The 22,472-nt window shown below is 33.6% G+C and overlaps 1 protein-coding gene and 1 long non-coding RNA gene across 2 annotated transcripts in view; both read left to right on the top strand.

Annotated features, from left to right (window-relative positions):
- Window positions 1–22,472, top strand: part of LOC136032933 (uncharacterized) — a 417,461-nt gene that overhangs the window by 331,214 nt on the left and 63,775 nt on the right. The window lies entirely within an intron of this gene.
- Window positions 2,505–15,747, top strand: LOC136033323 (MAM and LDL-receptor class A domain-containing protein 1-like). Its single transcript, XM_065714117.1, has 5 exons — window positions 2,505–2,644; window positions 5,896–6,086; window positions 8,245–8,599; window positions 12,354–12,494; window positions 15,602–15,747. Exons 3-5 carry the CDS (start codon window positions 8,440–8,442, stop codon window positions 15,745–15,747), a joined length of 447 nt encoding a protein of 148 aa, XP_065570189.1. The 5' UTR covers window positions 2,505–2,644; window positions 5,896–6,086; window positions 8,245–8,439.

Here is a 22,472-nt window from a genome sequence, read left to right as displayed (position 1 = left end):
GAGTATGAGCAAACAGCCGACCTTTCCTTACAAGTCCCCTACATGTCTCACAATTCGTATCGGCTTATTGTTGGTTTCAGTGTGTACCCTACTACTGAAGTTGTCAACCCCTTAAAACTTTCAAACTAGTATAGGAATTTGTGTACCAAAAAATGGATGACATATACTTTGATTAGCTCATCAAGAGATATCGATTGCCGTTGAAAAAAACAATCTATCTGTGTTAGTTCAAAAGTTGATTTTTTTTTTGCCGTAGGCCAACTTTCTAACGTCACCACTTAGAAACGAGCAAAGGATAAGCTACAATGTCTTTAGAAATGACAGAGGTTTTAAAGTTTAAGAGGTGTATCTGATAACATTTCTCTACCTCAATCCCAAGTCCGAAAAAACAATTGACAAACCAATCCAAGAAAATTCGGACTTACTATATTTTAGTCATAATCTGATAGCCTCATAATGTAGATTTTAATCTACTAATCATTACAATTTTTAGAAAATATTAACAAATTTCTAGACTTTCATATTGAAGTTTTTTTTGTTCCTGATTTTGAATAATATTAAATTACATTTCCACAGTAGAAAGATTATATAACTGAAGATGATACCAGTTGCTTTATAATCAGTCTGTTATTTTTGAGTGCTGCTTAATGACTTTAAGTTAGAAAAGTGCTGCTGAATGACTTTTCAGTTACAAAAGTTTTTTTTGTAAATCCTTTCTGAGAATATAAGCAAACAGCTAAAAGTTTATAGGTATCATTAACAGTGAAAGATTATTAATAGGCCAATTAATTAGTCTTTTTTCAGGCTACTTAAAGATTTTTTGCTCCCAAAGCAAAATCTTGCTTTTTTACCATATTTTTTGTTTGTTTTCCATTCAGTATTAATTTTTCAAAACTTTTACAACTATTGTTAAATATTATGAGTTTGCTTATTTTAGATAGTCAAAAGATAAAGGATGTATAGGCTTTGATGAAATAATTGTTGTTCATTTCAGTTTAAGCTTGAGTCATTTCAAGACTTAGTCAAGTTTTAACTTTACCTTTTTTTTTGATCGCTGCTATTTTTTTCGAATACATGCAATAAACCTGATTAAAAAAAAAAAATGATCAATACGACGTTTAGTTAAAATATGATATCGAAAGTTTTTACCCTGCATTAGTTCCATAATATTTTCCTATGCAGCGTATGTTCACTCATTTAGCGTTTAGTACTAGGAAAATTTGAACCTATTTATGTCGATTACAGATAAGTTGCAGCTTAGCGTAGAGTAAAGGCCAATTTAAAACAAAAACGAATTATAGATATGCTCATTATTCTAAGCAAAAGTGATTCTTTATATCTTTGAATCAGTGCTGGGCAAGAGGAAAGAATAAATAAAAAAACTCAAATTTTTACAAAATTTTTCCAATTATTTTAGTGACTGCTGGGTCCTAGATGGCGTTAATTCAATTTTTTGTCTCGTTCAGAAAAGAACATGGTTCTTTCTTATCAGTTTTTTATAATTTTTCGCCTAAGTATTTTAGGTGTTGTGATTAAATTCGAGTATGTTTTGAAACACAGTGAAGATAACAGAGGGAAGAATTGCTGTTAAACATCTTACAGGAGTTGTAAGATAAAAAAAAACTGTATACAAGGGATAGGTGGAACGGTAAAAAATTAAAGTCCCTGATCAAGACTTCAGATCCATTTATAATTGTCCGCGATTATAATTGAATTCTAATTGGTAGTGTTGACATAGGTTTTGGAGGGGAAGTTTCTTAGAATCATCTTCCAGGAATAAAAAACATGAAATAAAGATTTGAACTTACTGATATGTAATGCCAATATAACGAAATTGTCTATTTTTGATAATTTTTTAAAAGTGAGTAACACCCCCTTTCCTAAAAACAGAACCATGGATATGCAAATAGTAGTTTTCTTGTAAAACTTTGGGGAAGCATTGTCTTGGGTAGAAGCTCATTTTTAGTGCACATCTAACCTTAGATTGACTTAAGCAATAGGCTGTTAGTGTCCTGAAGTTACTAAAATTAAGTTCTATTAAGAATTATTTTTATTATTTTACTAAAATCAAGTTTTTTCCTTGGTTTATTTTATTTAAAAGAAAAGAACTACAAGCTTTATCTGTATTTCAAGGAAATAAAATCCTTCAATTTTGATCCTTTAAAAAGGGATTATAATCGCTTGTACAGCTACATTTTGTACAATCACACCAATAGCCAAAAAACTGGGGGGGGGGGTGAGGAGCATTAATAAAAAAATGATAAATAGTGTAAGAAATGGTCAAAATTTAAATATAAGTAATTTGTGGATTTAGGGGGAGAGCGGATCCCCAACCCCTTCCCTTAGTGTGCATGTCTCTGCAACTAGATAAACTATTTTTTTTAAACAAACTGTTCCATCCTTTTCAAAAGAAAAAAAAGAATAATTACTAGGAACTAATGTTTTCAAACGGTCTGATTGACTTACTGATTAATGTCAAATGGCACGAAATATTTTTAGCAAGAAGGAGGAGAGAATGAAGATCTGAGCAAATACGTCTGTGATTTTCCAAGTGAAGAGGTTGGAGACAAAATAGAGGTTGAACGTTGTAATTTTACATTTTCGTCCTCACAATTTGGAACCCAGGCTCTACCATGGCTACTTGGTAAGTTTGTTTATTCATAGTGTAAATCATCGTTCCTGAGCCTCGGTAGTTGTAATCCCTTTCACAGAGGGTCCAATCAGTCAGAACAAGTTACATGGTAGCTTACGAAAGAACCTTTTATGTTCATGCAGCAACAGATTTCTATCAAAAAGATACCACCCCTTATATTTAGTGATTTTTATTTATTTTACGCTTGTTTGTTGTTCAAAGCAACTTCGCTGCAGAACAACTTCTTTCGTAGTGTTTGTGCTTTTTTTATTATTGTTTTGTTTGTTGTTTCTTTTTGTTGTGATCAGTAAATAAAAAAAATTCGAAAATATTAATATATTAATGAATATTAATAAAATATTAATATTAAATTTAATAAAATATTAAATTTAAAAATTCGAAAATATTATACTATTTTGTGTTCGTGAAACGAAGAAGACATGTTCCCCTAAAGGTAAATAAAAATCTGGTAATTTCTCAAAACAATAAAAATTATTTCTTTAGTCTACTAAATAGTAGAAAAAATATGAAAAACCAGTAAAATCAAGTAAAAAAATATTAGGAGGGGAGAGGAATTATGTTTCTTTTCGATTTTTCAAAATTTATGTGGGACAAAAATCTTGAAAGGAACAAGATCCCTCCAATATAAAACTGAACTTTCGCATTCAAAAGTAAACATCACATGTAACATTGGTTTTGCGTAGATTATAGAGCAGAATATTATCTTTTTGAAGCTTATGGTCAACAATTGCATCTGTTTTCTAGACTTTTATGAAATAAATCTTTAAAAGTCAATCTTGGGCTACCTAATTTTGATTAGAAAATAATAGCCTAATTCACAATTTTTATTGAATTTTCTGAAATTCTGTATGCACATAAAACTCAGACTCAGAAGTAGAATGAAAAAAGTAGAGCTATGATGTGACTCTGGGTGGGGAGGCAATGTGTTTTCCAGAATCATGTATTTGCAGATTTACCAGAAGGGGCAAGAGCCTGTGTTCTAGTTAGTTCCCTAGGGTGTCTAGGTACACCCCGTCCTTTGTAGAGGAAGGGGAATTGGAAATTCTTCCGGTTAAGACATCCAGCAGAAGGGATTGTCAGATGTCAGCCAAACTTGGTGGGAACCGTTAATTTTAGAAATGTATTTAAGAAGTATAACTCAACCCAGTCCAGCCTTTGTGAGGGGTAGATGAATCGGTTCGGGTCCGTAAATTTCTAAACATCTAAAAGCAAGAACAAGTGTCCAGGTAGCAATTTTGGGGATATATGGTCTCCAAAAATTACCTAAACATGTGTACTTTGGAGTCCCCTAACAGTTGACATGTTATATCAAACACTTTTAGATGGGGTTGGGGGGTGGAGGGTTTCTCAATTTTTATTTTCTGGTCACATATCAAAAGGGCTTTTTGGTTATCTGGTATGTTTCATCCTCTATGAGGAAGTACTGAGGATCAGTAGATTCATTTTAAATGTCTATCAGTCAGAAAAAGGGGATTGAATCTAAACTGAACCATAGAGAAATCATAATTAGGGGCCCTAGTTGGTGTATTCTCAACCCATTTTTTCCTTTTTGATGTGAAAAGGCTCATTAAGTCTTCTATTGTCTTCGCATCTGCTAGAATAGACTGCTAGATCTCAGCCAGAGCTAGTGGGAAACAAGAGTTGGTTGTACGTTTAAGGGGCTAGTTCTAGATCCAAATTACCCGGAGGGTTGGATCTATAAATTTTTATCACCATTGCATTTATCAGCAGCAGGTGTCCAAGCTTGACAAAAATAGTCGGAAAATAACAGCTAATATCCTACGAACACCTCATGAGCTTCGATATAGTAAATTATATAAAAAAAAACGGACAAAAATTATGCAATTTCTTTGAGATTTAAGTTTGTGTTCTAAGGCTGGTTAAATTGCCGAAGTAGTCACGCATGATAGCCGCATTTATTGACACTTTAATACATAAAAGGGATTTAGAGACTACTCCTTTCAGAAGCTATTTTATTACTAGGATGATTTACTAACAACTCATTGCACCACCAAGCCGTCAGAGGTTAACCCCCTTCTCACATACTCTAATCCCAACCAAATCTATTCAAGCTTCACTCTTAAGCCCCTTCAGAAAAGCTTGAATATTTTTTTATCTCTTTATTTAAACCCCTTTTCACCCCATTTGAGGACGATGTGCTGTGCTATCGGCCCAAGATGGAAAGCCAAAAAGCCCAATGTTTGCCATTCAATCATCCTTGATCCTTAATGCAAGGCCAAGCCATCGTAGCTAGGCTTAAGGCAACAAAAAATTGGATCAAACCACATTTTTGCCTCTCCATTTAAAAAGTACAGTTTATGAAATAGCTGACATTTTAGAATATTTTAAATTAATATTATGTTACTTGCTGGAGACCCTCTGCGATAAGTGTCAAGCCCGGGCACACTGTATGATTAAAATCAGCCTTAAATAGCAAGCATGAAATAGGCAGGTGCTGTTTTTTGTTTTACCCTCGGACATGGTTTTTAAAGGAGTATTTTCCGTATATAAATACTCAAAACACTAGGAAAAGTAAAAATGTTGTGCCCAATAAGCTTTGTCTTGAATATGCCAGAACCAGTCTTTGGCATGTTGAATTCGCTTAAATATTTCGATTAAACATAAAATTTAAGGGAGCATCTTCATTATTGTAGGACATTAAACTACAAAATAAGATACTACCCTATAGATTCAGGCCAGGTGCTTACGAAAAATGGTCTTAGGGTACAGGCAACCGGAAAGTTTCATGAGTTTTGCAATTTCTATTTCTGTCTTTTTGTGTGTGTGTTCAGTGCTAAAATGGAATAAAACAACTTTTAACTATTTAATAGCTATAAAAACAACTTTAATTATTAATAATTTGGAGCTCTGGGAAACTTTGCTGACTATAATGGTGGAAAGTAACATCGAAAAAAAAAAAAGTCGGGAGAAGACAACATTCGTGGGGGGGATTAGTCTTGGCTCCACCCGTGGGAGACAAGGGCCATATGTTAGGGCCAAAAAAATTTAGAAACCAGTAAAGTCAATGGAGGGTAGTTATATAGCAACATTTAGTGAGACTTTCACTCACCATGCCATTTATTTTTCTTCTGTTTAGCCGACCCTCCCCTACTTCATCTTGAAATGAAATATGCCTGAACTAACTACATTACAAGTATAGGGCTTACCTAACATGCTTGGTGAAGATAAATTCGCTTTTCATACTACCTCACTTAAATTTGATTTTCTGAAACATATTTTAGGAGCTGGAAAAAATGCATATTGGCTTGGGGGTCCAAAAGTGGATGGCAATAATGCTACTTCGGGTGGATACGCTTTCGTTGATGCTTCTCATCGTATAGCTTTTGGTGGTCTTCGTAGTGAAGTTAAGGCATGGTTACCAACAGTAATTTACTCCCCAACGGGTCCTGAAGGAAGATGTCTTTCCTTTTCTGTAAGTCCCATCTAATTTCTTTTTATTCTGACTTCATTTTCCTTTGTTCAAACAGATCGTGGTTTGAACTGTAACTGTAAGCAAGAAGCTACATAGTTCATCAGTAACCGAAACTCTAAAACAAGGAATTTGCTACCAATATAGTATATAAGAAACGAAATTGGATTGTTATGCTAATTCCAAATGTGTAAGTTTAAATTCAATTTATTGTTACCCATCAAAAACATCGTCAGATTCAGGAATCGGAGAACCCGATTGTAGAAGTTTAAAGCCCCTGTTTACAAAAATGTAGATTTTTTTTTTTTTTTTTTTTACAAGAAGAAAAGTGACGGATACATGCTTATTTATTTGTTTGTTGTTTATTTTTTGTTTGCCAGGGTGATCAGATTGACCTAGTGGTCCTAAAATACGAGGAGAAGGCTCATTTCAACGAACATTAAAAGTTCTATTGCCTTTTTTAAGTGACAGCTTAGCATGGTTGAAAGGCCCACTTGCTATGCCTTTGGAGATACATAATCCCCCAGAGTCCCTGGAAAAGGTCTTTAAGTTATCAAACTTGCCCATTGTTTATGTATAGAATTGGTACTTGAAAGTATGTATGCATTTTTATACTGGGCCTTTATACTGGGAGAATTTCCCATGCGGAGGGAAGCTTCCAGTGGGTGAACTTTTCAGGGAAATTTTGCACTAAGGGAATTTGTCAGAATATCTATAAGAAATTTTTTTTTTATGTCTTGCTTTCTCTTTACCGACTCAATTTTGCGCGTGGAGATGTTAAGGGTAAATGTCTTGGTAAATTTTCATTGGGATTGAATTGTCTAAAAGAAATTTCCGTGAGAGGGAGATTTTTCCGTGGAGGTGGAGCCAGAAATTCCTCCAGTATATAGAAACATCTATGGATTTTACCAAAACCACGAGAAGTTTTTCAACTGAAAGGAAAGAGCCATATAAAAACTTAAAACGGACAGAAATTATTACGTATATGAGGGGGATTGAACACCTAAACACCTCGCTCTTCGCACTAAAGATTAATTTTTTCAATATTCTTTAAAACCAACATCTGAATCACAAGGGTCATCTGAGTAAAAGAATAAGAAGATTTTATAAAGTACTTTAAAAATTTACCGTGAAGAACGAGGTGTTGAGGAGGGGCAAATCCTCTCATATACGTAGTAATTTCCTGTTCATTTTAAGTTTTAATGCTGCTCCTTACTTTCAGTTATAAAAAATTGTTTATATTTACATAAATTTCATTCAGTCCCCTAACCAGAGGCTATATATATATATATATATATATATATATATATATATATATATATAATATAATATATATTATATATATATATATATATATATATATATATATATATCATGAAAAGAGAAATCACCAATGCAATAGCACAAACACATAAAAAAAAAAAAAAAAAAAAAAATCCTAAATTAGTGATTAATATAGACCAGCACTTGAATGAGGCCTTAACCCTACTCATCCATACAATCACATAGGTCAAACAGCATAGCCAAACACAATCAACCATAAAGAATAATCCATGGACAGGCAGTCATGTCGTCAATAAGATAAGTCGTCATTTACCAAACAATAGAAAAAATAAAAAGACAAATAAGTCAGAGGCGACAACCCAACACAAGGGCTCATCAGGAGAATACACTGGCCTATAGGGTCTCCGGGATTTAACAAAGGAGTGAACTTTGAAGAGAACAGTTTGTCAATACAGTTGCTTATATTTTGTCTGGAAGCTTTTCAGGTACTGAAACTAATTTTACTTATTGCATCAAAGTCATGGCTAGCCTCCTGTGCCTCTGATGAAGTAGGTCTGAAAATACCTCAAATGAAAAAAAAAAATGGAAGAATCTTAGAAAACACAAAAATACTATTATTAAAAGAAATGTCAGAAACGAATCTGTCGTTATTTTATTTGCTTGGAAAAAACTGAATAAATCAAGATTATGTCTCTAGATTACGAACATTTTATAATACTTTATCATCGGCAACCTAGAATCTAAAACTCTGTATGGTTTATTAATCAAAATCTTGAATGAGTTAAGACCTCTCAATCTTTGGCAGCATTTTGTATTATATTTAGTATAAAATCTTTAACCCTGTCAGATTTACTTTCCATTTTTTTATTTATTTTAGTTAACTTCAAGTGGAAGTGCTATTCGGTACCTGAAAGTGTATTTAGTCCAGCTTTACCTTTAGACTCCAAAAACAGACGCTTTTACAGATCAGCTTACAGTCCAATTCAGGAAAAATTACTCAAAGCTTGCCAACTTGGAGGATTTTCAATCATACTGACTCATGGCGGGAATATAGTTTTTAATTTGAGATCTTATGGACACTATGACTTCAGCTCCTTGGTCTAAGAAAAGGGTGACATATAGTTCAGCTTATCCGCATGGATTTCTTTTTGAAGCTCTTGTGGATTTGAAAGCGGGAATTCAAGGATTTGCCGCTGTGGATAATATTGAATTTTCTTCGGGATCATGTGAAGGTAATTTGATTTTATTGTCTATTTTACTCTTACCTTTGCTAAAGTGACATGCTATATATATAAAAGCGGATTTAGTCGGTGGCACTAATTACGAAATGAGTGTTTTAAATCCTGACTAATATTGCAAAAGGAAAAATAGGATGGTTATATGAAAACTATTTGAACTATGGAATAAATCGTTGAAAATTTTGAGATTTTGAAAAATTGTAGCTGAGAATGCTCAGAATGTCCCTGTGTATGCTTTTTTTTCTTTTTTTGAAGCGTTCTTTTCCAAGGTTTTCCAGCCGTTTCTTGAAATAAAATAAAAGTTAAAAACGTTTGATTCAAAATGTGAGGCTGATTTAACAATGAAATAATAAACACTCGCACGGAAGCTTACTAAATTTATTAAAACATTAAAACTAAATCAATTCATTTGTCAAATAGAAATCAAACAAAATACAGAATTAATGCAGCGGAGCTGATAAAGATTATAGTCACAAGAATTCATGAAAAGTTACAAGGTAAAATATAAGGAATTCATAAAAGGTAAAAGTGAAAGAATTCATTTAGAAAATTATAAAAATACAGGGACAATTAAAAAGACATTGATATCGATTTGTTATTTTATTTGTCTGTCCATGTTGGACTTTCAAATAGTTGGTGGCACCGAGCTGTAGGTGGCACCGAGGTGGCACAGTTGGTGGCACCGAGCATGTACAATTGAGTCGAACGACTCGACTCAATTGTAACCGAAACTTAAAAAGACAAAATATTGATATCAATAGATAAATCAAAATGTTTGGCATTTTATTCTGATTCGTATTATATAATATTCATATCAGAAGCTACGAGCCTGAGAAAAAACCACCTGATTTCGAAAAAGGGGAGAAACACCCCAAATAAGTCAAAGAATCTTAGTGAGAATCGCAACGTCAGATTCAGCGTATCAGAGAACCCTGCTGTACATGTTTGAAGCTCTTATCTGCAAAAAATGATAAAGCTTTGTAATTTTCGCTAGAAGAAAAACAAGAAGAGGGTGCAATCAAACGAAAGTTAAAAGTTCTAGTGCCCTTTTTAAGAGCCCAAAGATATTGGAGGGCAACTAGTCCTATGCCCTTTTGTCCCGCAAATATGTCAGACAATTTTCAGATAGCCAATTTTTTTCAGCATAGTTGAAAAATCCAATAACTATGCTTTTAGGGCAGCATGAACCCCCGACACTTGTGGGGAAAGGGTTGTAAGTTATGAAAAAATAAGAAAAACACAATAGAAATTTAAATAATAAAAATCCAAATATTTTGATTCCAATTCTGGGATCCTTTATCAGTGGACAAAAAAAAGGAAAAAGAAAAAAAAACTAAGTTAAATCGACTAAAGTATAAAGAAACGACACAAGAGAAAAAACAAAAATTAAAACAAACAAATAAATAAATCTTACATATTAATAACTTCCAAAATACTACAAAACTAAAAATGTCTGAATCATCGCAGAAAAGACAAACGAATGTCTTTAGTACACCACATTAATTGCTGTAAGTTATGAAATTTGCCTATTATTTGTGTAGAGTATTTGTTACGGGAAGTATAAAGGCATTTTTTGGGGGAAGAGATTCTGTGCTTGGTGTGGTTTTCCATGAGGAGCGAAATATCTGAGCGTGAACTTTTCAGAGAAAACTCTCCACTAGAGGGTGGGGGGAAGGAAGGCCAACGGAATTCTTGTACGAAATTCTTTTTATTTGTCTGATTTTTTCTTTACCATCTCAACTTTGTATTTAGAGATGTTTCGGGGAAATTTCCGAGAGAATTTTACGAAGAAGGGGGGTTGTATTTTACCTGGAAGGATCTTTTCATGGAGGAGTTTCCATTGATGGTGGGAATTTTTTGCGGAGGATGAGCCTATTTTACCCTTATTATTTGAAACACGATTGGAAATGAAATAATTTTTTTTTAACTGTAAGTAAGGAGCAACATTAAAACTCAAAACGAGCAGGAATTATTCCTTATATGAAGGGATTAACCCCCTCCTCAATACCCTGCTCTTTAAGTTAAAGTTTGACTGTCTGTCCCAATTTCTTAAGGACGACTCCTGAAACACAAGGGCCGTTTATTAGATTAAGAAGCTTTTTTATAAGTACTAAAAACTTTAGCACGAAGAGCAACGTGTTGAGGAGGGGAGGGGGGGTAACCCTTCATATGCAGAAAATTTTCTGTTCGTATTGAGTTTTAATGCTGTTTCCTTACTTTCAGTTGAAAAAAAAACTCGTTGTTTCAACTGTTTTGGTTTTTTTTCAAATATTTTTTTTTCGTTTTAAGTTTTATGCTGCTCATTATTCCAATTGAAGATTTATTTTATTTATTTCTCATTCTTTTTTTAAATAATGCTAGAAAATCCCACGCCCCCTTCATGGAAATTCTCTTCCCTCATGATAAATTCATCCATGGAAAGATTCTCCACGTAACCCCCTTTCACGACCCACCTCCACCCAAACACGAAAAGACCCCTGAAAACGTTTGTATACTTCATAATAACCTTACTGTATGTAAACAATGGTCAAAGGTTGTAACTTGCAGCCCATCCACCGGGAACTTTGAGGGTATTCGACTAAGCTGAATAGTGGCTATCTCAAGATTTTGATTCGGCGACTTTTGGGGGAAAAATGTGCGTGGGACGGGGCCTAGGTGCCCTCCATTTTTTGGTCACTTGAAAAGGACACTATAACTTTTATTTTCCGTTAGAATGAGCTCTCTCGCGACATTCTAGGACCAATGGGTCGTTACAATCACCCCTGAAAAAAAAAAACAAACAAAAAACAACAAATACGGATCCGTGATCTGTCTTCTGGCAAAAAATACAAAATTCCACATTAATAAAAATACTAAATGCCAAAAATACAAAATACTACAGTTCGTTACCACGAACTGTTTGAAAGGAACGGGTACAACGTCTTTAATTGGATTAAGACATTATTGTGTATGACAACTATTAGCGGTATGATTCGAGAAAAAAAAATTCTACAGACAGCCTTCATATACGAAAGATAAATGTTATCTGTATAAAAAACTATATAAGAAAAATAACCTCCAGAAGACATGTAGATACCCCAAAGCAGAGCCACATTTAAACAAAAACAAAACAAAAATGGGCTAAGTTTTGCTGCAAGTCAACAATGATTGCTGAACACCAAGAAAAATACTAATCGTCAAATTACTAATCTTTGTTCTATTAGTCTTGCACCTTTTTGAATTTTACCACCTTTTCAAATCTTGCCACCTTTTTGAATTTTGGGTTCAGTGGACTAACTGCAGGTTTGCTGAAAATTGTTTATCAATTTTGGATCAAAAATCTATAAAAAAAAGGGTTTATAATTTTAAATTTTCCCAACATTTCAAGTAGAAAATAAACTGTAAATTAAAAGAAATATACAATGAACCTTATTAGCAAGAAATGATACGCTTACCATTAATTTAAATCTGGTTAAAATCCTCAGTCATCACTCAAATATTTCTCATGGATTTTGTTTTGAAAATTGTGTTTTGACAACATATTCTATTTTATGCAAAAAAATTAGAATCAATTGAAAAGTAGAAATTGGACTGCATATCAGTTATAAAATTGGAGATGGGCTACAGACATAAGAAATTAACGCAATAAAATAGCTTCGATATCTCATGCAAAGATATGTTCATTTTTATCTTGGGGGATTTCCCTGAACTTATAGTGCTTAAAGTCCAATTTATCTTCATGATAATAATATATTGCTTGGGCTTACAGGTGAATGTGATTTCAACGCTGGGACGTGTGACTGGACCAATAAAGGAGGAGACTTTGAATGGTCTATCGCAAGGACTACATCAAAAACCCTAACAGGACCACTCACAGATCAAGCTGCTTCAGCGGGTAATCCAACGGGAGGTATGCTACACTCTATACTTACCTCATGCTCAGCTCTCTTTTTCTTTCTTAATCTTTCCATTCCCCCCTCTATATTCCCTTCCTTTTATTTCCTCTACGTTTTTTGGACTATTTATATAATTGTTTCTTTTTTTTGCTTTTTGCAGTTTAAATAGCTACTTGAGTTCATTCTCAGTATAATGGCATATTCTGCCTCTCTGTCTCCTTTATATAACATTTATATATAGTGCTTTTGTTCAATAAAGGCAAGTTCAGGTTCAAAAAGATATAAACTTACTAACAAGAAAAGGACTGTCTCAGCGGGTTGTGATAGATGGTATTATTACAATGTGCATCGCCAAAATAGGGGTTCTTTAAAGAATCCATTGTATGTTCGGGAAGGTAGTACAAGTAATTGAATAATGAAGTATAGGATTGCTTTTTATTTACTGTTTCAACCCAAATTTTTACCTTGTTTCCGGCTGTTTTCTTTTCTTTTTTATCCAGATTTAACAGATATCATAGCAGACTCTTTTTATTTTCTGCACCACCCAAATTTATGTTGTTTTTAGAAATTCGATATTATAGTCTGTGATCAGGGTTGATTGATTAGTCTATTTTTTGTATTTCTTATCATCTTACATTCCTTGAATATTCGATGTGTCCAAACCACAGGAGAAATGTATATAGTGTAATAACTACGGTCCTGACCACACTCATTCCAAATCAATTAAAAGGTATTTTTTGTCAGTTTTTTCTATATACAAGAATTCAAACAAATCCTTGGCTTATACAGAGAAAGATGTTGAATGAATTCTAATCGTGCCTCGCGTCGGGATTATATTGGAACAACAAAAAGTGGATTATATTAAAGATATTGGCTCCTCAATTTTTGACTTAAATATGCTGGCCATGGCTGCCCTTAAAATCCCTACGCTGATTATGGTTGCAAGAGTAGTGACCAAAAGTTTTCACATTAAATTTATTGGAAACTATCTAGTGACAACCCTATTTAATGACAACTGTATAATAAAACATTTTCCAGCGTCCGATTCAGAAAGAATAACTGTTACTTAGATTTAACTAAAACATAGGATGCAATTATGAAAACAAACTTTTGAGAATTTCGGAAAAGAGTTCGACACACCTCAAATAGGACGTCTATTCGAAATGAAAGATATAAGATTAAAATCATCATCACTGTAAACTTTGGAACAGTGGCCTACAGATCCATCTTAAAATTGCTTTCTTGCATCATTAATAGTGGCTACATTTCTTTCTTTTTCCCGCCAACGCTAGTAGGTTACTGGAACATTGTTAAGAGATTGCGTTAAAGGGAGGCTAAGGTTATTAGGTTAGACGTTCAGGATCTCACACAAAATCTTGTGTTCATAGATTCATTTTTTTTCTTTTATAAATTGTTCTTGATAATGCCTGCGTAAACTGCCATATTACACCAAAAATAACTCTTTTTGGTGCCATTTCTAGAGCGGAGCAACTAAAATGTTTAGCACATATTTTTAAAGAAACTTTCTAGTTAAAAAAAAGATTCCAATCCCAAGATTCCTAGCCTGGAAGTCGTAGCTACTTTACTGATTGAACAAAACGGCAATCTCTAATTAGGAAAATAAATTTTTGAGAATTTCAAAAAGAGCCTAAAACCCGTCAAACGCGGCGTAACGTCAAATTAAAATAAGAATTACCATGTTGCAATATCCATCATTGCAAATCCGTTTACTAGAGATTCACTGTTCTCCATCTTAAAAAACAAAGATAAATTGTATTTTTATATGGATAGTACTGACGTGTCCCCTTTTCTTTTCAATTGCTACCAGAGTACTGAAAAATTGTGAAGATATGGTTGACGATGGATTAAACCATTTTGATGGGGCTTCAGCTATATTTCCATGGGCAGGCTCTCCTAGTAGGCTACACTGATTTATTTTTTGATTTTGTATTTTTCTGTCTTTTTCTGCTGATTAATACGTTTCCGAAAATAAATATATTTTTTTACTTTTATTTTCACGACCTAGCACAGACAAAAGACGGGCTATTACGGACTACCTATATTGTTAGTTGATAATGTAGTTTTGGAATAGAATTTGGTTGAATGGGAAGCGTGACTATTATTCATATAAATCGAAAACCTATGAAGCCTCTGGTTTTTAATTAGGCTGAAATCATTTTAACCCTTATCCTTTAGGCACCCTTAAATAAAAACTTATCTTAATCCAACATTTTATTTAAAGAAATCTTTTTATGGTATTTTTTTCCAACTATTTTTCCATTGGGTGGATATTCCACGAGGATAATTTTTCATGGGGAGGAAAGTTTCCAGGGGGTGAATTTTTCAGGTGAAATTTAACACAGGGGTAATTTGTCAGAATTCCTATACGAAATTCTTCGCATGTGTTGCTTTCGCTTTTTTATCTCAACTTTACGCAAGGAGATGTTAAAGGTAATTGTCCGGGGTAAATTCTCACCAAAATTGAATTGCCTAGAGAATAAATCCTTTGGGAGGAGGGATTTTTTCGTGAAGGAGTAGCCTGATTTCTTGGCAATATTTAAAAAATGATCAAAATTAAATAAAAAAACAAGTTTTTTTTCAACTGAAAGTAAGGAGCAACTTTAAAACTAAAAGCGAACAGGATATCAAAAGAAAGCTTACTATTTTTCTTTATACGCGCGCTTTTTAAAATAAAAGACATGTAAAAGTTAATTTTTAAAAAGCGAAATTCTTCTGTTGAAAGTAAAAATGAAGATTACAACAAAATGGGACTTTTGTGAGGTAGAAACATAAAGGACTTAGGGATGTTCTTATAATATAAAAATTAACCTTCTTGTTTCTTCTGCGCAGGTTCTGTGATTTCAATAAAGTGTTAGTTTTACATTGTCTTACAAACATAGAGAACTCTCATCAGCTATTAGAACCATTACCAAAAACTCTTAAAATTAACAAAACCAATAGGAAAATGACAGTATTTGAACATTATCTATTCAGTTCAATTGTCTGTATACCAATAAACAAGAGAGAGAGAGGGATCAAAATTTGGCTTGTTATCCGCAACTTTAAAGGAGTGCTTGACAAATAGTAATATCATTTAGTTCCTTATTTGGAATTTTTATAGGTGGCTATGCTTTTATTGATTCTTCAACTCCACGACGAGAAGGCCAAACTGCTCGACTGGAAAGCCCTGAGCTCAGCTTAGAAAACCCTGTCTGCTTTTCATTTTGGATAAATATGTATGGTGAGGGTATTGGAAGATTAAGGTAGGCTTTTGAGCTCTTATTCACTCTGATGCTCTAAGTTTTAATAAACACATAATTCTATTACTAAAATATAAATATAAGTAAATGAAACAAATAAAAAGATCAATTGAATAAATAAGATAATTAAGGAAAGTAGCATAGATTTTCTTTTTACTCAAAAGAAAAAAATGAAACAAAATCTGTTTTTTTTTTTTCAAAGCTCTGATTTATTTTGGCCTCTATATAGGACGAAATGTTATAAACTTAAATGTTATATTTGTTATAAATTTTTATAACAATATCTTTTTATATTTTTATAACAATAATTATAACAATATGAAATTTTCTATAAACTCAGATAAAAATACTTCAGTACGTCACACTAGTCAAGATCATAACTCAGTATTTTACATTGAAATATATTGTCAAGACTTCAACTATTCTTAACGTAAGCCCTTTTCAGAAAGGATAACAGAAACAAAGTCTACAGTAAATGGTTGAGTAAGAATAAAATTAAGTTATTTACAGAAGCAATTCTGATAATTTAAAAAATTTTAAAACATTTATATGTTTGTTATCCGTTCCCTTGTCATTAAGTTTGACGTTTTGTCAAAATTTTTGAAAAATGACTGCTCTAGCACAAGGGGCGTCGAATTTGAGTGATAAGCGCTTATAAACAACTTTAATACTTTAGCTTAAGGGGTGAGGGACGAGGATGGGCAGTCCCCCTCATATAGGAATAATTTCTGTTCGTTATAACTATTAATGCTGCTCCTTACTTTCAGCTGAAAAAACTTTTTTTATTATTTAATAGTAGGACACAATGATACGTTATGCTTGCAAAGCTTATTTGAAAACAAATAAATTTCAAACGTTTCTCATCTCGATCAGTTCGATCCGGAACATCTAACCTAACAACCTTAGACTCCCTTTAATGTCATCAGTTGGGTTGAAGCTGATGTATTAGAATTCTCTAGGTTCTTGGAGTTAATCTTCTAGCAAATTCAGTTTGATCGGGTATCTCTTGTCATTTCTAAAGTTTTCCACATTCTGATATATATTTAATGCGTGTTTACGATTGAACCTTAGGAGCAGTTTTCAAATAATTCAAATAGTTTTCAATATTTTTCTTCGCTGTTTATCATTTTTGTTTTTGTTTATTTATAATACTCCGTGCTTTGTGTTTTTATACTTTAACGGGTAATAAAGTTCATTCATTCATTCATAATTGGGATGGGTGCTAGTCGTTTTGCAAGCAATTAATATTTAAAATTCCTAAAAAGTTTGATGTAAGAGCTTAAGTGATAGTCAATTTCTTAGCTAAAAAGGATATAATTTTACCCTTGATTCTTTTAATAAGACTTATTGTTGACGGCATTTTCTTTAGGAGCCAAAATATCGAACTTTTCCTTGTTTCCTTGGATTCTAATCACCAATAAGATTGACCTATAATGCTATTGAATAAAAATAAGACATGTTTTTTTAGCTGAAAATAAGGAGCAACATTATAACTCAAATGAACAAAATTTTTCAAAATATGAAGGGTTGCCCCTCCTCAATACCTTGCTCTTTACGCTAATACTGTTCTTGAAAATTTGGACAAACAGTCAAACTTTAGCGTAAAAAGCAAGGTATTGAGGAGAGGGCAGCCCCTTATATACGGAATAATTTCTGTTCGTTTTGAGTTTTGATGATGCTCCTTACTTTCAGTTTAAAAAAAATGTGTTTTATATAACCTTTATTTAATTTCTGTTCGTTTTTCATAATGTACGTAAATTTGGTTAAGCCTCCATGTAACATACCCCCCATCCTCAGAGGAAACTCTTCCGTGAAAATTTCATCCAAGGTATAGTACACCCCCTCGCCAAGTTCCCTCCAGACAGTTCTATCCTCGTTGAAAATCCCCCTCCCTGTAAAATTTTTTACGAACGATTCAGGATGAAAAATTACCCTTAGCATATTATCATTTAAAAAAGATTTCTATCTCTAATAGATTTTTCGATCACTCCGAAAATGCCCCTTCCGTAGAAATTTTTTCTGGAAAATTAAAACTTGTGGAACATAGCACTCGAATAATTCCCCGCAGCATCTGCGCATAAAAAATTGAGTTGGCAAAGATAATGTAAGACAATTAACAAGAATTTCATGTATGAATTCCCCCCCCCCCCCCCCGAAACATAAAAAATTCCTCCCCAAGGAAGATTCTTTCAATGGAAATTCACCCCAAGCACAAAATCCCCCTCCTTTAAAAATGTACGTATACTTCCTAATAACAAATACTATACGTAAACAATGGGTAAATTATTTATTTGAAAAATACATAGTTGTTTGATCTTTCATCTATTTTGAGCCAAATAGCCCCAGGAATTTCCCTCCCCAAGGAAGATTCTCCCAATGGAAACTCACACCAAACACTAAATCCCCCTTCCTAACACTAAACACTAAACACTATAGGGAATGTAGGTAAGTGAGTTGTAATTTAATAGCGCACCATCACCATGAGTGGTAGCAGATATAGGACGGATACGCTTTCATCATATATAGGACATACACACTTTTGGTAACGGGAAGCGAAGTTTTCGATGGCCTTCATATCGATTCTTCATAGTTCACCTAGTTTCCTCTTTCCTGTGTAGGTTTTATGGCTCCTCTACGTGATCAAAGGGTCGGGAGAAACCCCAATTTATAAACCCTGAAATAGATAATTCTAAGCAAGCATAAGAGGTATCACAAACGTATCGAACAAATTTTACGAGTTTAACCAACAATGTTCATGTATTGTCTCAAACAGCCAAGAGTTCAGAGAAAGACCTTTCTTGAGCAGGAAAACAGGCTAAAAAATAGGTAAAAAACAGTAGGTCAAAAGGTAAAAAGTAAGCTAGTTTTATCCAATACATTGAAAATTATTGGAAATCTAGAAATTTTTAGGGTTACGAGCTCGAAGCTACCGTGTCGACCTCCGCCCATCCTGGGATCTTAAACAGACAAAAACATTAAAATATCCTGCTATAATTTATCAACACTAAAGTTTAAGTATTTATCTTACTTTGCAAACCATTCGACTTAAGACTAATCAATGCATGGTGAATACACTAAGCAGCTTGACAAATTGACATAAAGATGTCCACGTTTTCCCAGTCTATAGGAAAACCATACATTCTCCCCGTACAAATTCATGAAAGCTCCATATACTATTGCAGCTCCATAATGAACCAAATCTGTTTAAGAATCCCTTACTCTCATATCCATAGAACCCTATATCTACTAATGAAAGGTGCTATACAAATTGTGAACTACCAAAAAAACTTTCTTTGATTACAAAACTCCATATAGATAATTTTGTCTTTGAATTATTAAAGCAGTTTATAGTTCATTAAATCTATATACTCACAAGCATGTGCTCAGCAAGCCATCCTTCTCTTCTGGCAATAGCAGAGCCAATACGAAGTGAGAAACATTTTTTCCCAAGAAGAGAATTTCCTCCGTAGCCACTGCCATATGACCACATCTCATTGGTCTTGGTCTTATGAGCAACCATAGTCTTTTCAGGATCACAGGGCCAGTTGTTGATTATTGGTTTTTGTGCAGGCAGAGGCACGCTAACGCTAAAAAAATTAGGTGCAAAGAAGGTACGTTTTATGGAGTGCAGTAACAACATTCCTTAAGTGTATGCCAGAATAACCCGGCCTTTTTAAAGTCTGATTTGACCCTTTGTGGAAATTTAACCCATTAATAAGAATGAAAAATCTAAGTCCGTCTGATTAGCTCTGCTGGGTGAGAGTTTAAACTAGTAAAAAAAGGTTTTGGCACAATATTTTTTTAAATAAACTGTTTTTTTGTGGTGCAAAATTTCGGGCTTGAACTTTATATCTTTTCAGAAAATCTGAGAGCACGAGATCAAACGGAGTTATCTGGCTTGAATACTTCCGCTCACCCAGGATCAAAAGGAATAAAAAAAAATACTGTCCAATCTTTAATATCTCACGAACAGCAGAAATTATCGTGCTGAAACTTTCAGGAAATGTTCGAGAGAGAAAATGAAACTCTCAAATTGGAAAAGAAACAAATTTAGAATTTGATTATCATTTGGTTTACAAATTTGTATAAATGTGAGCCAAAACGGCAAAAAACAATGAAATTATCAATTGCTATGAATTGATATTCCAACCCCGGAACATGCGGACCGTTCGATTAAGTGTAGGGGGGGGGGGAGACAGAGTCCACAAGGAATTATGCCGACCCTAGGGTAGAAAGGTGTGAAAAAATACGCAAATGAAATTTTCGGAAAAAATAGTGGGTGGTACACAAAATATAATAAAATACAAGGTAACCTTAATTTTAAAGGCGAACAGAGGTCAGAGAACATAAATTATATATAGTAATAGGTGGTATAATACAGTAATAGGACTACATAGTAGTAGTATATTTTGTAAATACAATAGGTAACCTCCAAGTCTCTTTGAGCCTGGAAAACGTTTTTCTGGTTGGATTGAGATAGGGAAATAGCCTCTGTTTTGAAAAAAAGGGGCATATTTTGCCAATGTTACAAATTATGAACTTCTTGTAAACCATCAAAAATAAAGCTAGAGAATACAGTTATAGGTTTCTGCGTACAACTTTATTACTATAGACTTCTGGTTTCAAAGCTCTGCGAAGTGTTGCAGCAACTATGACCCTTGAATCACAGTTGCAGTGCAAGACTTGTATTGAACAGAGTAAAGGGCATATGCTTGAAAGGACAAGAGGGAAGACAGAGCCACATAAGACAGGGCTAGAAGAGCAAAGTTTTGTGGATCCTTGACAGATAAATTGCTAACTGATTTTATTATTAAAAGGACCAAGTTATTTCAAGGGGGAGAGTGAGGGTCCAACTAAAGTTTGCTGTTAATGTGTAGCGAAATGATAGATACTACACTGCTTTAATAAATAACCTCTTCTTATAATCAATGATACTAAAAATAGTGTGGAAAAATGAAGATGTTTGTTACAAAGTTTTCACAAAACCGTGAAAACTACGCAAACCCTGTGTTGTTAATAGATCATATTGCATCATTAGTCTCAACCTCATAATCACTGACCTTGAATTCTGAATTTGAATTTCGAGTAAAATCAGAAGAAATGAGAATTTTGACCTGGTCTACTGGATTTGGGACCTTTATCCATCTTTAAAAATGGTGAAAATACATTACCTGTGTATACATTTGACAAAATCCTTATCACCTAGAACTTTGTATACATTTTTCCCCATTCTAGTCATGATTCTCATTGATGCTGCAACGTAAACTGAGTCAGATGCCTGAATTCCGACGTGACTGATTGGTGATCCTATTGGTCCCATTGAAAATGGTAAAAGATAAAGGGTTCGACCTAGAAATACATCCCCATGGTATTTAGAAAAAAAAATTCTTACCTGAGGTAAATTTAAAAAAAGCAGTAGAATAAAAGGGAATTTACGACTATACTTCAGGGTAAAAATAAGTTTTATTTGAATAATGCCCTAACCTGATGACATTTTATTAGGAAATTTGGCCCTTTGCATTGATATTTCAATTCCATAGTTTTACCAATTTTTTCTCAAAGGGAAATTATGTGGTGAGCATGAATGCAGACCCGCACCTAAATTAAATCTAGTCACTTCATTTTTTCACATATGTTCATTCATATTGGTTTGATTTTTATTTTCTGTAGTACTGAGGAGCTCATTAAGGAGATAATCAAATGCTCGTTTTTAAAAATTTTCCCTCTTTGTTCAAAAAAAGAGGTAATAAATATTTAAACAACTAAAACTAAAATAATTACTTGCTAGTTTATTTTCCTTGGTTCGTATTTCTGTTGATTTCACGATTCTGAAATTTCACTTCGTAATATGCACGCGTGCACAAAAAAATCAAATAAATCGTTCAAGGGTGAAGTCCTCGCACCCAATTTTCCAGTTCAGGTTTTTGCACTCAACCCAAATTCGATGGATTAGTCCCGGTTCCCAACGAGAATTTCTATAATGTCTGAGGAAAATGGAGCCACAGTCTTGCAGAAACGGAGCAACGCCTAGCGAAGGAGTCGTAAGGTTGGATAAATGCAGGCTTGACAGCTCATAGGCCTTTTCAACCCCAGAACGAAAATTCAACGCCCTCTCAATCTCCAAAATGTCATATCAATTAAGATCTTTTGATATGTCATATTGAAGTTGGTAACTTTGTAACTAGAATGATTTAATAATTTCAAAATAATCTTAATATGATTCTGAAACATTTCAAGTTTTATGCCAAACTCGCACGTAACCCGAAACTGAAAAGACAATGAATAAAATAGTGAGGGTTAACGCAACAAGCCATAAAAAATTCTTTCTGATGAGAAGTTTTACATAATTTGGAAGTTTGTGGTAAGGTCCAGGCTTCACGGACAAAAATTACAAATTACAACGTGAAATTACATTTCACGGATTACCAAAATTACCAAATTACATGTTTTACCAAATTACCAAAATTACATGTTTTAGCAATCTAGCTCTGGCCAAACAAAAAACGTCCTCGAATGGAGCAGGAAAAGGTCACAAGAAAGCTTAAAATAAGTAGAAAGTTTATGGGAGGGAACAGAGGAATTCTTATGAAGCGGGTATGCACAGCTCTGTTGACTTGAGGTGACGTGGTGTTGGGTTAGATATTAGTTGCAGTTGTCTTACCAAGCTCGGCATTCAAGATATGCCTTATTTGGTGAGTAATTTAGAACCATTCGTGAAACTTGCATTCAGGA

Source organism: Artemia franciscana, chromosome 11 (assembly GCF_032884065.1).
Source record: "Artemia franciscana chromosome 11, ASM3288406v1, whole genome shotgun sequence".
Taxonomy (NCBI): domain Eukaryota; kingdom Metazoa; phylum Arthropoda; class Branchiopoda; order Anostraca; family Artemiidae; genus Artemia; species Artemia franciscana.
The sequence above is the reverse complement of the archived record's forward strand: the minus strand, read 5'-3'. Positions and strand labels throughout refer to the sequence as shown.